Source organism: Hippichthys cyanospilos, chromosome 20 (genome assembly GCF_059441005.1).
Source record: "Hippichthys cyanospilos isolate Australia breed blue-spotted pipefish chromosome 20, RoL_Hcya_1.0, whole genome shotgun sequence".
Classification (NCBI taxonomy): domain Eukaryota; kingdom Metazoa; phylum Chordata; class Actinopteri; order Syngnathiformes; family Syngnathidae; genus Hippichthys; species Hippichthys cyanospilos.
Window position 1 is genome coordinate 10,820,469 of NC_142388.1, and position 17,032 is coordinate 10,837,500.

Here is a 17,032-nt window from a genome sequence, read left to right on the forward strand (position 1 = left end):
TCCCCTCTTCCGTTACAATGGCATTTTTCTCCCGCCACGCTCCATTTGCGCCCTTCTCAGAACGGCGGCCGCGCACTCACCTTGACGCCATAGCAGCGTTGCTCTTCCAGGCTGCTCTCACTCTCGCGCTCTCTTTTCATATAAATGGAAATGTGTGTTTGGCGGCAGGAACAAGCGGCGCCCCCGTGTCTGCCGGGAGTCCGACAAGCCGGTGGGGAAATCAAGGGTTTTTATACCGGGTTAGCCAATCAGCTCCTGCTGCTAGTACTTTATAGCTTCGCTTCTCCACTTAAATGACATCATCATGATTAACGTTTAATGACATAATCGTACCCCGGTGACCCTTGGACTTTTTTTTTTTTTTTTTGCTTTGTGTTGTTAGCCAAAATTCAGAGAATGAATAAATGAATAAATCAAGGTGCCGCAAGATTGCAGCAAAGCGCTACCTTGTCTAAATCAGAGGTGCTCAAACACCGGTCTGCGGCCCGTTACCGGTCCGTGGCTCAACTGCTACCGGGCCGCACCTGAAAATGATATTTTGGAACTGATTTAATTTATTCTTTAACTATGATAGATCTGTGCTTCATTTGTGCTTTGTTTGGCTTGATCTTTGTGTTTTGACACCACCTCTGGCCGCTGTTGATATTACATTTTGTAGTGAGGAAGAACGACGTGGCTTCACTTGAATTTAGTCACTGTCTTTGACACGCACGTTGTTCTTTCTCTCTGTGAAATCTGGCCTACGAGTGTCTGTTCTTTGTAAGAATCTTGTCACCTATGATAATATGCCCAAAATTAGTTTGTTGAACCAATAACTGATTCAGTCAGTGTAATATGTATACATTTTTACGCGTGCTTTTGAAACAGTAAAAAATTCACAATTTCCGAACTGCCATTATGTGATGTTTCACTACACAGTTCTAATTTTTCTTGTTTTAAAAACAAGTAACAAAGAATGTGACGTTACAACTGTGTTTTCCTTTTTTTTTTTTGGAGGTGGCACAGAGTCAGGGGTGATGCTATCTGACGTATGGTGCTACATGTCCCTCCTGGACAACTGGAACCTAGTGTCCCGCATGACGGTAGCACGCTGCAGACACAACAGCCTGGTCTACGATGGCAAACTCTACGCCATTGGAGGTCTGGGTGTCTCGGGGAATCTGGACCACGTAGAGAGGTGAGTCAAGTTGCCTTTAACTGAGCTAACTCAACGGGGCAGCTCATGCTAAATGAGGGTCAAAAGTATGCCCAAAGAATATGATGTGCACTAGTGTGACTATTTTGTCGATGAAAGACTCGCTTGTTTGATAAGCTACCACTTATCGTCTCTTTTTTGTTGTTGGTGAGGTATAGTCACATACCATGCATTGTTGTGACATGTTGAAGCCAGTGAAACTGTCACCTGTTAGATTAGTCCTCTTTGACACATGAACATACAGTGGACCCTGAGGTTACAGTGTCCCCGGCTTACATTTTATTCAAGTTGCAATGTGGAATACTGAGTTTTTTCGTCCCCTCTTTAAGGTATTTTCCCCGCTTTGCGACAAAAACAACTGTCATGACGCTAGGGCGTTGGCTGTATTTGTGTGCTTTTGTCTCCATCTGTAGGCATTTTTGGTAATTGCACTTATTTTGTGTTGCTGTCAATGCCTCCATGCAACGCGTCACTTCAATGCTGGTCTGCTATTGATCGGCGTCTCCTCTCGGAGATGCTAGTCTGCTATTGGTCGGCCTGACTCGTTTCAAAATGGCGGAACGGTAAACCTTTGTTCTATTGTGAGTGGTTACAAAACCGTATTTATAGTGCAATTGCTGCTCAATTCAAACTTGAATGGGTTAGCCAAGGGTCGCAAGGTTGCTAGTGATGTTAAAGAGAGAAGTAAGAAGATGATTTTTATGGAAATGATGCGGTAGATAACCCTTATTAGGGAATATGGACGGAACAAGCACCACTCAAAGGTAAATAAATCCTTTCTGTATTTTTTATTTATGATGTTTTCTGATTGTATACATGTATATTATATATTCATAGCCCTTACTATACTATTTTGATACCAATTTTTAATATGTATGTACATTTTTGATGTTTTTACCTGGGGTTGTAAACATATTAGCCATTTAACATAGATTTGGATTGCCCGCCATCTGGTGAATTTGCTTTACGAGCCCAACGGCGGGACAGATTAATCTCGTAACACGGGGGCCCACTGTTACTTGAGCTATGCTGTCGTGTTGCTGTGACCTTTCTTGCTCTGCACCTTTCTATCTATTTGCACCCTGGCGCATATCATCAAGTTGGAACCAGTTAAGAGCGTAAGGTCATGCAGTCACATGGGTTAGGCAGATTTGTCCTCCTTGCGGGTGGGCGGCCAAATCAGCGTAGGGAGCTTTTTGTCATAAGGCAGACTTTCTTCCGTAGATTAAGTCTCCACAGCTGTGTAGCCACCTTTCTGGCATGCAGCAGATTGTTTAATATCATGCAGTCTTCTGGTAATTACTATTAGCATAGCGAGCATTAAAGGTAAAATATTCTGGCAACAGGTTCTAGGGAAAGCTTTACCTGTCCAATAGGTGTTGTCTAAAATAGTACTAGAGACTGTCATGTAACTTTTTTGTCATTCTTCCCTAGTTTGGATATATTTGCTTCTTTGGGTGAATTGCAGCATAGCATGTCCTTTTGTGACAATGCTAGTGTTGCTTGTCCCATAAATTTGGTCCAATATTGAAACTCGGGATCGTATCATGGCTTCTTTGCCCTTCGTCCTTAGCTAAGCTCCAATTTTTTCATAACATTTCTTGGACTCTTATGACAATTCCACAAGCAAATGCAGTTGATGCAAAGGATGGTCACATTTTGTTTTGGGAAAAAATGTTCTTTTATGTGATAAGATTAATAGCACTGTTGGTATATGGATGCTTTTCTATCTTAGTTACTCAAAGCACTTTACATTAACTATTCATTTACCTACTGATGCCTGCAGGAGCAACTTGGGGTTAAGTGTCTTGCTTAAGGACACTTTGACACGGTCACAATGGTCCTCTCGGTTTGGAGACAATGACTCTACCACTGAGCCATGCCGGCCTGTTATGTCCTTACCTCACCTTACCTTGTTTTTGATTTTTTTTTTTTTTTTCCCCGTTATGGGCAATGTTCCTTTTCACATTTTGCGAATTACCAGCATATCATGCACTGAGCCTTGCAAACCTTTATTTTGGTATTGCAGTATGTCATTTACCTTTAAAAAAAAAAGAAAAAAAAGAGACATGTTTTATGGTTTGGTTCTCCTGACGTCAGTCAATTTCGTCCAAATTTTTCTTCCTTTGCTATGGGCTAGAAGCATAAGAGCATATAATGCACTCTCGTGACAATTCCAGCCTTGGTCACTTGCCTCTTGAGCTAATGAATGCATTCACGATCCCATTAACTAAGCAAAGTGAAACCCACAGCGGAGCGCAGAACTCTAGCAAGACCGATGTGTTTCGGTCGTGTATAACCACAGACAAAAAAGCTGAGCAAACTGTTCACTTTTACGACCATTAAGTTCACATTCGAAAGCATTCGCGCACACAACCCAGCGACCTCTCCTCGGATAGTAAAGTAGTGGTTTGGACACTAATGCACGCTGGTCATTTTGGGCCAAGCCATTTGTGACACAGCTAGCATTAAAAAGAGTGCAGGTCATTCTGGTTGTTGAAAAATCCAAAGATTTCTTCTGCTGCGCCCCCGTGCCTCCTCCCTCCGATTTGTGGTTGAATGAGCCGGCTAATGTGCGCCGCGTGCAGCTCGCGACGTGTCATTGCGACAAGGAGGGAAAAGAAGACTAAGAGGAGCAAGGGCAGGAATCTTTTGCCGTGATCGTTGTTGTTGTGTGAGGAGTCTGTGAGGCGAGACTAATGTAAGCCTCTTCCTGCATAATTTACTATCAAAGTTTTATGGAGATTTGATTTGTACCCACACACTTGTTTTGTTTGGTAAAACCACTTATGAATGACACACGGGCCATCGTGTGTTTAGCGATTCGTTTTGAAGCATAACAAGTATGCTAGCTCGTCATCAATGTGTCTCGCTTGATACTTTGCCCACAAAGCGAGAAGGCAAAGATCTGAATGCTTGCAGCAGGATATTTGTCGAGTATCGTCGCATTTCATGCGAAAAGATAAGAATCTTACTAATGTTGATTGATAACTGATACTATTAACGTTGATAGAGTATCTTAATAACAGCATAACACGTAAGCACGCTTGAGCAGGTTTGGAAGGGCGGAGCAGCAGCAGGAAAGATTTGCAACTAGACGGGCCGCGACAGCCAGCAGCTGGTGGACGACGCGGACTCAGGGAACAGGTGTCGTAAATTACGCGGCGAACCGACTGCTCGGCGACGTTCCTGACAGATTATCAGCAAGCTATTTATTTCATGGCGCTCATAAATATAAGGCAAATACCTTTCAAGCCCACCCGGAGCTTTTCCGAGAAGATGCAGTTTGGAATCTTTTTCTCTTTACAGTGAGGAACGTTTACGTCAAAGTTATAGTTAACTAGAAACAATAATGTGTTTTCTCCGCTTTATGGTCAGAAACTAGATTTTGGTGAAATCGAGCCCTGCTGATGGAATAATAACGTGTTGGGCAAGTTACTTCAAAACTGTAATGCATTATTTATTACTGTCATTTCAAAATCATTTGCTACATTACAATATTACTCCCACCAACATAACTGGACATGGATTTGACATTCAAAATGTAGCTCATTACTCATTCAGTGGAAGGTTGGTTTATGCCTAAAAACAGGACAAATCATTTCATCTGTATTGTAAACCTTTAAAGACAAGATACAAGATACAAAATCTTTTTTTGTAATTTAACTCCTTTATTACTTGCATTGTTTATGCATCAGGTAGAAACAGTGCATTCCACAGTGTCAATCTTATTGTTCAAATTTAAAAACAGAATTGTATTCTTGGGTCATTTTGACACCCCCTCAAAAAAAAAAAACTACATTTGACAATAGCTTTCAAACGAGTCAGTTTGAGCCACAACTACTGTCACAACAATCTGTTTGTCAGCCTTCCCATGACAACATCTATTCACTTTCGCCCCTCCGCCGCTAATTAGCAGCCGTTACTGTTCAAGTTTAGTCGGTTGAGTTAGGGACAGACGTTTCAAAAATAGATGGTTACGTGGGGCTAACGTTAGCAGCTATTTTTGTTATTGTCTTTAACATACTGTTTAACATGAGTTTTTCTATGCTTCATCTTGATACACATTGACCACGAGTATTTATAAACTATTATTAATAGCAATTGTATAGTGAAAATTAGTGGTAGGTCACTTTGTCATTATTGCTAGTTGCGGGAGGGATTTCGCTGACAAGGTTTCCAAATGCTGGAGAATCCACTGCGGAAAGCGACGGCATATCTTCTACGTACGACATCCTCCGCCACGAGTCTCCTAACCTCTTGAGGTGGAAGTGGCATCCCTGAGTGAGAGAACGTTCATTTTGCTTGCTTTGTTTTCTTTTCGTGAACTTCACGGTACGATGGCTCCGCTCTAAATGGTTTGTCAAATTACTGGTGCTATTTGGCAAAGTGGACAGCTCTTTAGGTGTCACGCACAAAGTGCTCCTAACTATTATATTGTTCTTGTCTTCATCGCTGGCGAACTGAAAATAACTGGCGTAAGTCCATCTTGTGTACATATTGTCTATATTGTACCTGTCGTTTGCTGCTGCCGCACTCGTCTCTGCTGTAGTAGATACTAATAACAGAATGTAAACGTTTTTTTTTCCCCCGATCTTGCTGTGTTTTTGGCAAATTTGGGGGGAAAAAACTCCACTTTCGGTTAAAAATGCATTGCAATACATTGCGTAACTCTCATTTGTACCGAATAAAATATTACATTTTATTTTGTGTAATGCATTACACTACCACGTTTAGGCAAAAAGTAACGCATTACTCCTAAAATCAGGAAAGAAAGTTTCTGGTTAGTATTGGCACGAACACAATATTTTGTGGGTCTTGCAACATCAGTGAACAGCCTATCAAACATCTTGACAACAATATAAAGAGCCGTGCTTTGAAAACAGCTGGCAGTGAATGTTCCTGGAAGTGCCGATTTTTGGCCACATTTATGAGGCGAGGCTCAGTCCCCAGTACATTGGGCTACGGCGGCGCTCAGCGGCGAGAGAGGAAGGCCTCGCAGGTGTCTGCTTTGCCACTGGAGCGCTAATAACATTCCGGAATCATTACTCAGCGGATAGCAATGGCTGCCGATGTTTGATATGCGGATGGCAGCGCGGGGACGCCACGACAGCTGCAAATTGATTTGCTGCGTTGCTCATCGCCTGATGGATGCGCAGGGACGCGGCCAATCGTTTGTGTGCTCTCCTTGTTTGCCTCGGTGTATGCATGTACATGCAGAGTCTAGCACATATATTAGACTGGCTGTCATTAGGAGCGAGACGGGATCATCCGACATCGTGAAGCGCTTTAATACCAACTCTTTGGAGTCATAGTGAGATTATCGCATTTAAAATATCGTTCGGGGTAAAGGCCGACTGCATATTGGTATTCGAACATAAATAATGCTTTCCATAATGTCGTTAATAAAGGCAGCTGCAGGGATGTGACGATTGACTCGTAAATTGGCCAAAAACTACTCACAGATTTCGCCAAGTACCTCATGATTGTAAGATTGGAAAGGGTAATACTAATGATTTGGGGTCAAAAATAAAAAAACATTTCACATTTGAAATGAGTTTCTAAACATTTAGGTTTATCGACAAAGCCAATTGTTACTGATTTGAGTTTTTCAGTTTTCAATGGTATTTCTAGGGATGTCTAGATCCCGATCACGTGATCGGATATCTGGTTCGATAAGGACAACTTTAGATGATTGGAATCGGTTAGGAAAACTTCATTTTATTTCTTTATTTTTTCAGTTTAAGTGCTCAAATTATACACACATTGTCAATAGAAAGGAAATACGTACTATACGCAATATAGCTGGAAACAGCAGAAGTAAACACAGCAGGCGCGGGAACATTTAAATGTTTTAGGCTAATTGGATCAACCACTGCTTCACTTAGCCATGTAAATAAATGTACATTTTGAATACAAAAAAAATAGACGATTTGGATACACTTTATTTTTTAAATACTCCTGAGGTATCGAATCGGGACGCCAGACCCTCAAAATCCGGTGACTGACTCCCATTTGTGTGCAAAAAATCCCTAGTTACTACTATTCTTACTTCTACATTTATCACATCCAAAAGTAGTCTTTGTCTCTTGGCATTCCGCTACAGTAAACAAACGTAAATGAAAGTCGAAAGACCAAAACCATGGACGAAGACAACAGTGCGGGAATAAGACAATTCCGAGAGTGAAGAAGAGCAGAGAGACACGTTCAAGGGCTGCAAACTCCAGATTTATAAGCTAACTGTAAATTCTGTTTAAGCCGTCACACAACCATTAGGGTTGACCGATAAACCACGATAACATTTTAGTGTTACCACTCAAAATGTTACTATCAGTTGTCTGGTTAATGTTTAGGTTGGGATGCAAACATTAGTACACAGTACTACAATTTACAGCTTTAACTGCTATTGTTACCATTGAATTTACAGTCACTGAGAATAAAAAAAAAAACAAAATAAATAGGATGCAACTATGACAACAACCAGAACAGCATCAGCATTATTATTATTAACATGATTATAGTAATATCAATTTTAGACTATGTTTATTCTCACCAAGAAATTGTTTTGTATGAAAACTTGGGATTGTTTATATTTCCTTTTCAATTAATGGTTCACTTTTTTTCACATTTTTAGTTTACTACTGTGGTGACACACATTTTTAACTTATCGTGTCCCTGAACCATGTAGAACAGTGGTCCCCGACCTTTTCATCACCATGGACCGGTCAACGCTAAGATTTTTACTGCGGTGGGGAAAATTCAATCATATAACTGAATTAAAAATGCTATTCATTTCAATACAAAACGTCAATTAGATGCAAATGATTTCTTATCAATGCAAAAATTTTGCATATGTCAACATAACCTATAAGGGAAATACCTGGCACAAAGGAAAATGCTAACGAGCTAAACACATACATGGCAGCACTATATAACACGGTGAAGATACGAACTAACATTAGCGAGCATGTTATCCACAAACACAAGCTGGATCAACAAACAAAGTTATTTTGGGCATATTATCATAAATGACAACATTCTTCCAAAGAAAGTACAACTTTCACACAGTCACACGTGTGCGTCACCGACTGGCTGCTCTGAATTGAAGCCACACCTTTCTTCCTCACTACAAAATGTAATACCAAGACCGACCAGAGGTGGCGCCAAAAAAACAAAGATCAAGTCAAGCAAAGCACAAATGAATGAACTGCTAAACTAAATCAGTTCCTAAACAACATTTCAGGTGCGGCTGGTACTTGGCCGGCACCACTGATGTAGAAGATTGCATGACCATGTGTACACCTTTCCTTTTGCCGCCTCATTTGTAGTCTTCCATCGCCATCTCTCTTGACGATAGCTTTCACGCTTGGCGCCGTGAAATTCGAGCTCACGGTCGCAATTACGTCTTCAATCAGAGGCATCTCAGAGCGGCCTGGATGCAGCCAGGATGCGGCCTTTCTTCGGCGCAAATCAACGCTCTTGAAGACTGAATCCAACGTTCCCTTCGTTAATGACTGACACTTCTTTTTTTTTTAAGGGGAAGTGAGTCGCGGAGTTGTGGGGGAGGCTTTTAACTGGCAATCAGGTGCCCTGGGCCCGCGCTCTCACCCGCCATGTTGATCCTTTGACGAAGCAATATGATTGCGGAATATTGAATAATTCATGCTTGTCTAATGATGTGTCAATCACGCAGTGGCGCTTTTGTTTTATTTATTGTGCACCACGCGCAGGTTTGCGCGTCCTTCAAGCACCATTGCCGCTTAATATTTCATGAGGAACTGTGAGCAACACGACGCCAGATATAGCGGGCGCTCAGCGGGGATGTTGAGCTAACAAAAAGATCGGATCCTCTGTGTTTTTTAAGCAAACCCGAGTCAGCTGATTATACCGGCGTGCCGCGCTTGGTTTCGTTTTGTGTCACGTTCGCATTCTGAGTCACTCATTAGTCCATCGTGGTATCATTCGGCAGGGAAAATACCGACGATTGCTACATTGCCGATCTGAAGGTAACACAAAGTCGTTCCTTTGAGACGTAACCAACAATCGTTTGAAGGGGAGTGGCTTCTTGATTAATCACGATATAGTTGGCCGTGTGACTGCCGTCCTGGTGTTTCCAAAGTAGCTTCGGCCCAAAGACCAAAGAGATCCTAAAGGTTTACGCTAGCTTCCAGTCCGCTGTTGAACACATTTAAAAATTTGCTTTTGATCTGTAAATCACTGAACGATTTAGGTCCTGAATACATTAAAGAATTGCCAATTGAATGTACTGTAAATCCAATCCGGTTGTGAGGTCTGCAGACTTGGGTCAAATAGTTGAGCCCAAAGCAAACAGGGTGAAGCACCAATTAGCGTAATTCCCCAAATATAAGACGCGCCTGTGTATAAGACGCGCCCCTAATTTTAGGGGGAAATTCTGGACATTTCTATGTTAATGTGGATAAGACGCACCAACACTTTGGAAACTACGTAAAAACTATAGCAAAACAGTAAAATAACAATAGATCTCATCCTTTGTAACCTCTTCATATTTTCATTGATTTGTTGCGCTTTAAGCGTGGTACAGATTTCCTGTATTCCGCGAGTGCAGTGAACACCTCGCCGGTGTTGAATATGTGCGGAGCAGTTCAAGTTGATTTGACCATAAATCAGTTGAGCAGCATCCATATTTCACCAAATTTATGATTGTATGTGTATATGCCAAAAGACCGTAATTTTTGACTTTTACATGATCCTCCTTTTAGTGATATTCCTGTGTGTGAACAAGGATGGACTCGGATGTAGGTTCAGTCAGTTTACTTCTTTGATTGAAAAAAGTGCCATAACAACCTCAGCTAACACGAGCTACCGTTAGCTGCAACAAGCACTGACATTTGTCGTCTAGCTCGTCCTGTTATGGTAATTAGTGGAAGTAAGAATATGAAAATGCACATTGCTTTACTTTTGGTCTTTGGGCAGGGGATTAATCAGGATAAAGTTCCTGATTAAAAACTATGCTTTGTTTCACCTAAGTATGATTAAAGTCTTTTCAAAATTTTCTAAAGCATATTTCCGAGGCTACTTATTTTTTTTACTTTGCTTCTGAATGCCTTGAACTCTTGTTTGTAAATGCTTTTAAATGTTTTACTTGTAATTATGCAAAGCACATTCAGTTACCTCGTACCTGAAATGCACTATAAAAGTAGAGCTTACTTGCCTTTAACTCATTCAATGCCAGGGATATATTTTCACCTTTTTTTGTTTTTAAGACTCTGGACTTTAAGTCCCAGATACCTAAGTATTAAACCGACACCTAAATACATTAAGGACATTAATTTCGAAATACTTAAATTGATACTTAAGTTTCTGGGGCTGAATGTCTGGACTCTTAAAAAAAGCGTGAAAATATGTCTCTGGCATTGAATGAGTAAATGGCTTGATGGCACAGCAGTATCTGTAACCGTATAATTAGCATTTTAGTTTGGTACGATAAACCTTGATCTCGCTCTTCATTTTTCACGACTACATTTAAACAAACCGCAAAATTTACTTGGCTCTGTCTTGGCTCTTTTGGTGTCATGAACTCTTTCAGTGTCGAGCGTTATCGGAAAAAGAAACCTCTATATATTTAGCTTTTTTAGGATTTTTTAGCATTTTTCGTTCAAGGATGAAAGAATATTGTTTGCTATGTCTATGTGAACATTGGGTGGTACCGGAAAGATTGATTTCCATTCCCTATTTAGAATTACAAGTATATAATATATGTGTTGTATGTCAAGGCAAACCTGCCATCCAATGGTCACAGTTATCACTACGGTGCTTAACTGGCTTAATATTAGATAAGTACTAGTCAAGGGTGTCAGCTACCCTCCAGAAAAAAAATATATTTGATAATTTTAGCATTTATTATTTTTATTACTATTTTAAAAGTGTAGGATTTTTGTCCATGGCACTGAAGGAGTTAAAAAAATGCATCCTTGATGGGAAAAGCCCTTTGAGAGTTGACGTTTTCACGCCGTCAATGAACTGCTGCCTGGCTACCTGCAAGGGTTTCTGCGTTTTATAGCTCAGGTAAGCTCCTCCAGCTGTTACGGTTATTGGTGGGTGGTGCCAGGGGGCGCACCACGGGAGGGCGACCCTGCAGCAGTCAGGGACAAGAGGCTCCCAAAGCCCCCCTGCCGAGGCAGCTTCCCCCCTACTGAGCTAATCCCTTGCTCGTCTGGATTAGCCAAACTAGCGGCGCTGGCACCTGCTGGGCTGTCAAGGTTGACGACCCCCCGACCCGGCAAACAGCCTCCTGGCGTGACACCCGAGGTCCTCGCCGCCACATGCGGTCTCTCGCAGAAGGAGATGAACTCGTTTCCCCCAAAATGAAGACAGTCAGGCTAGCTCATTTTCCTCACTAATTATTTGAACATTTTTCAACAGCACAAAATGATTCCGTTTAGGAGAGTTGATGAAAAGAAATCGACAGCGACTCCACCTCACTAATAAATCAAACGCAGACGGGAAGCCTCATTGGTGGCAGACTTTATTTAACACGCCGGGTAATATAACGGTGAAGAATGTGCGCAGACGTGATGTTCATTGTGATGGATCGCACCATTTTGGGACTCGGTCGACTTCCAAACTGGCAGAAAAATGAAAGCGAATGGCTGCAGACGTGCAATACCAATGACTATAACAAGCTGTCACCATAAAAAAAAAAAAAAAATGTCAATCACTCCTATTGTATTGGTTGCACGAATGTAAACAGAAAAAATAAGTGAAACGTGATTAACAAGTCTGAGCCTATTAACGCAACCTTTCCATATTACTACTTTGGCAAAGGCATATGTAGTATCTAAAACTTTTTGTATTTTCTCCAGATATTTGATCATTGATTGATCGTAAGTGTTCAGTTTTACATCTCCAGTATTATTATGTCAATTTGCTGCCCTCTTATCCCTTTTGTTATGTTTCTTTACAAGGAACGGCAAAAATATCCCTGCTTATTTATTCACCCAAATATGTCAGAATTCTGTGTAACCAACGATTTATGTTCAGGAAGAGCAATAATGTCTCTGGTCAAAACAGGTGCTTGCATTTATCCAAACTTGTGAAAAACACACTCACAAAAGCAATGCTTATTATACAGTGGCACTTCTGCTTGAAAAATTAATTTGCTCCAGAAGTAATTTCGTGAGGTGAATATTTCATAAGTAGAGACGCTTTTTACATGTAAATAGGCTAATCTGTTCCAAGCCCCCAAAAATGCTAGTAAATCCTTTAAATGAATATTATTAAATTATAAAAATGCACAAAAGTGCTGTCGTTTTGGTGATGAGTGCAGAGAGAGACACCTTTTTAGGACGTTTAAGTTATTTGTTTTTATTTTACATTGCCAATGATCCAGGAATCATTTACAAGTCCACAGGAGATTTTTTTTTAATTATTTTGAGCATGTCACGTTGCTTAATTTGAGTTTGGGAGTCATACGAAGTCCTTCCTGTATCATGTCATTGCTAAAATACCTAATGACATGCTAACGGCGTGCTAACAACGCGAATGTCAGATGCGACAGCCCAAAGTGGTATGATACATACAGTATGTGTTTTTATTTCATTTGTAGGCAAACCGGCATATTATTAAATGATAAGAATGCATCACAAACTGTAACAAATACGGTAGGAATAATAATTTTAGAATTTTTGGTGTGTAATCCTGCTAAATAACAAATCTTGTGATTCCCTTGGCAAAAACAGCAATTGTATTCTTCCCTCCAAAAACAACTTCAAAAACTACATTCAACAACTTTGAAATGAGTCGTTTGAGCTACAACTACTGTCACAGCAATCTGTTTGTCACCCTTCCCATGACAACATCTATTCACTTTGGCCCCTCCACCGCTAATTAGCAGCCGTTAGCATGTGACAGCAAGCAGCTCACCGCCCCCTCTTCAGAAGAAAGTGACAAGTGACCTTTTCGGATGTACATGTATAGCCGTCCAACGGTGAGGGGCCGCCCAACACGGCCAAGCGCCACCAACGCAGTAACAAGCGGCCGCGGGCTTCCGCCCGCTGCTTTCCAGGACTGACAGAGGCGGTAATTTGATGTCAATCGCGTCATGTAACATTCCCCAAGCCGAGTGGCCTTTTCGTCTAAGCCACACCTCTCAAACTCACATAAACCAATGACAGGACAGAATAGTAGATTTACGCTTACAATCATGTTTTTTATTTTCAAATATTTATCATCATTGGGTTTTATTGCCTGGTTATATTGCAATGAGTTTCTAAAATAAGACAGTCTGTTCCAAGCTAAGCACACTTCTGCGATGTTTGCGCTTTACAAAAATGCTAACATCAGCTAAGCTAACAATGCTACTTTGCTCCCTGTGGCTACAAACATATTTTGCTCTCAAAATATTTTTCGTAGCAAATCGAGAGCTACCAATGGTGCATTTTCTGTTGAATTTGCATGTAGTCGTTTCGGTAACGGGTGGATTGATGCTAGCTTAGCAGTTTGCCCGAGGCTAACTGGTTTTACAAAGTAATTTGAGATCTCTGTGTTGTCTCAGTGATTCAATTTTGCTGGGTGATCTTTTTGTCATGTTAGCAGTTTTTTCTGCCTTTTTTCTTTCATGTCAAATTGCTCGTTTGAAAAAAATCTACATTTTATATGAGTTAAGCATCTTTTCAGCCATAGCAACAGTAATTAAGGTCTTCACATTGGAGGATAGCAAAATCACAGCAGTCACAATGACTTCCATCTGAGAGATTACGTGTCAATCTGGGATGCCTGTCGTGCGTGTGTGTCCCACGGGGATTACGTAAAGGTGGCACATCTTTGTGTAGGATGCCAAATTATGCTCTAATCCGTCCGCATGTATGTGTGCGAATCTTGGCCGACCTTGACTTCATCCATCTGTCAGAATGACTCCATCACATGGTCACGTGACCGCCAAAAAGCAGAAGCCCTGCTGCTGCCTTGAAGTACGGGATCAAGTAGAGTACCGGAAGGAGCGCTGCTACGATTAGTGAAAATTCACTAGTGACCTTTGTTTTTACGTGTTTTTTTTCCTGTTACTGTTTAGTTCAGTTTTTCCATTTTTTTCCAGTAAAACGTCCTGTTAGCTGTCAGCCCAACAATCTCGTCTGCGGGCTGAACAAAAGACAAGTGGCTACTCAATGGGCGGTATTACTGTTATTTTACACACAATGTTCTGCCCCTGCTGTCAAACTCTGGGCCGCTAATGAATTTCACATGCTCATTCGTAGGGCCATTTTCACAAAGTGCCGCCTGTCAGAGACAACACACGCAATCACCGGAAAACACACACGTACCAACATCGGCGGGCTAGTTTCATGTGGATTCTCCTTGTTCTTGTGCTTTCGAAAAACACTAAAATGGCACAAGAAAGCATCCAAGTTAGGTCTAATAGAGACACCGGTGTGTCAATCCCTATTTAAACTAGATACATTTTTGACACAAAAAAAACATTTGATGCTGTAATAGTATTCTCGTCAAATACATTTTCTTTCTGGAGGGTAGCTGACACCCTTGACTAGTGCTTATCTAATATTATGCCGATTGAGCACTGTAGTAACAACTGCGACCATTGGATGGCAGTGTTTCCACACGTACAACACTTATTACCTACATGCAATTCAAAGTAAGGAATGGAAATCAGTCTTTCATATGATAACATCCATATTTACATAGACATAGCACACTACCACCACACCACACCACTTGAATGTATTTTTTGTCGTTTTTAAGCTTTTGTTTCTTGATCTCTTGAATTTATCTGCAATGGTAAGTTTAGTTTTTCCTGAAAAAAATGCAAATGAACAATAACACACTACAAACTATCCTGAGACTGAATTAATGTTAAGATGTCATCATTTAAATAGACATCTCATGATTCATTTTCTCAAGCGTTTATCTTCATTTCAATAAAATCTTACTCTTTAGATATGATAAGTGGAGGGAAAAAAATAACAGCACGAAGAGCTGAAGCTGAAGTGTATTTTTTACTCCAAGATGGTGGCCGGCGCAAAGGCTTAATGACGTGTGTCGGTCGACATATGTTTGCTTTCCGTAATTGCTTTAATGGCCATCATTGTGCGCTCTTTTTTTTTTTTTGCATTCTCCCTGTTGGTGTGCGCATTCACCTAATTATGCTTGTCAGCCCTGCAGCCAAGTTGAGAAGCTTACTGTACTGGGTTTGTGATACATTAGGGCCATGTTTAAGTAGGTCATATGCCATTTAGAGGGAACAAGGTTCCACCTTAAAGAAAACATCTATTTGTTCTCTGGTGCCTTGTTCAAAACATCTCACGTTTTTTTTTTTTTTGTGTGATTTTTTTTTTTTGTCATTCACCTATTCTCACATTTTACACACACACACACACACACACACACACACACAGATATATATATATATATATATATATATATATATATATATATATATATATATATACGTGTATATATATATATATATACGTGTATATATATATATATACGTATATATATATATATATATACGTGTATATATATATATATACGTATATATATATATATATACGTATATATATATATATATATATATATATATATACATATATATACATATATATATATATATATATATACGTATATTTTTTTTTTCCATATAATGCTGGGCGATAATTCGAAGTGACGCAATATGCGTATTGAAATACCACATTCAGTTTCCAACATATTGCTTATCTGTGTTGAAACCCTATTTTCATAATACTGTATTTCATAATATGAAGTACAAAAAAGTTCATTTCATTCTTTATATTTGAAAAAAAAAAAGTTTTCTTTTTTGAGAGCAAACACAAGCTTGGTCATGTAACTAATTCAACTTTTAAGTCAAGGTGCCACTATATTTGTTAAAATATGGTCAAAGTGTGAAGCTGATTTCTGGAGAACAAATGTAAACAAACAACATGGCCGACGAGCATGCTAACGGCGAGCCCCATATGTCGACTGCAGGTACGACACCATCACTAACCAGTGGGAGACGGTGTCTCCGCTCCCTAAGCCGGTGCACTCCGCAGCGGCCACGGTGTGCGGCGGCAAAATCTACGTTTTTGGCGGCGTCAACGAGGCGGGACGCTCTGCCGGCGTGTTGCAGTCGTACGTGCCGCAAAATGACGCCTGGAGCTTCATCGAGTCGCCCATGATTGGTGAGTCCTGACTAGTCTGAGGCGTTAAGGTTTGTTTGAAAAATTTCAAATCCAACTAGCGGAATTTGGCCCAAAAATGTCAAATATTGACTTTTTGTGTCAGTGTGCGTGTTTTAAATTGTATTAAATTTTAGAATCAATTACATAATTGCAATAAAAATATATTTTGATTTCGGCCTAGGCAAGACAATAAAAATAGTGAGATGTATTCCAGAATGACTTTTTAAAGTGTCCTGATAATAACCTGCTTTTTATTTTGTTTTGTTTTTTTCATATCGTGAGCAGGGTTGCCTAGCAACAGTTCTCCTCAACCAGAGGCAGACAAGTGAACACCTTGCAGCCCTTAAAAAGCAAACATTGGAACGTCTCATTGTCCCTCATTGCCATGAAGGTTTTTTTTTTTCCTGTCACCATGACAACGGACAGGCCCATATGACAACAATAATAATGTTGTTCATATTTTGCTTCGAAGAACTCTATGAAAACTCTATATATTGTCAAAAAGTAGCGTTAGACCAGTACTTCTCAATTATATTTTGCTAAGCCCCCCCACTGATGGAAAGAAAAAACTATCCACCCCTCCATTCAACACGCTGAATAACATTATTACCTTTAAAAATTGTATACCTAAATCTGTGTCCGTTTTAACATTAACAAAAGA

The 17,032-nt window shown here is 40.3% G+C and overlaps 1 protein-coding gene across 2 annotated transcripts in view; it reads left to right on the forward strand.

Moving 5' to 3' along the window:
- Nucleotides 1-17,032, forward strand: part of klhl29 (kelch-like family member 29) — a 222,498-nt gene that overhangs the window by 199,185 nt on the left and 6,281 nt on the right. For both annotated transcript variants that reach the window (XM_088403994.1, XM_088403996.1), the window contains 2 exons: nucleotides 997-1,177; nucleotides 16,178-16,371. In XM_088403994.1, coding sequence (XP_088260120.1) covers nucleotides 997-1,177; nucleotides 16,178-16,371 — 375 coding nt within the window. The remainder of the gene's footprint in view (nucleotides 1-996; nucleotides 1,178-16,177; nucleotides 16,372-17,032) is intronic.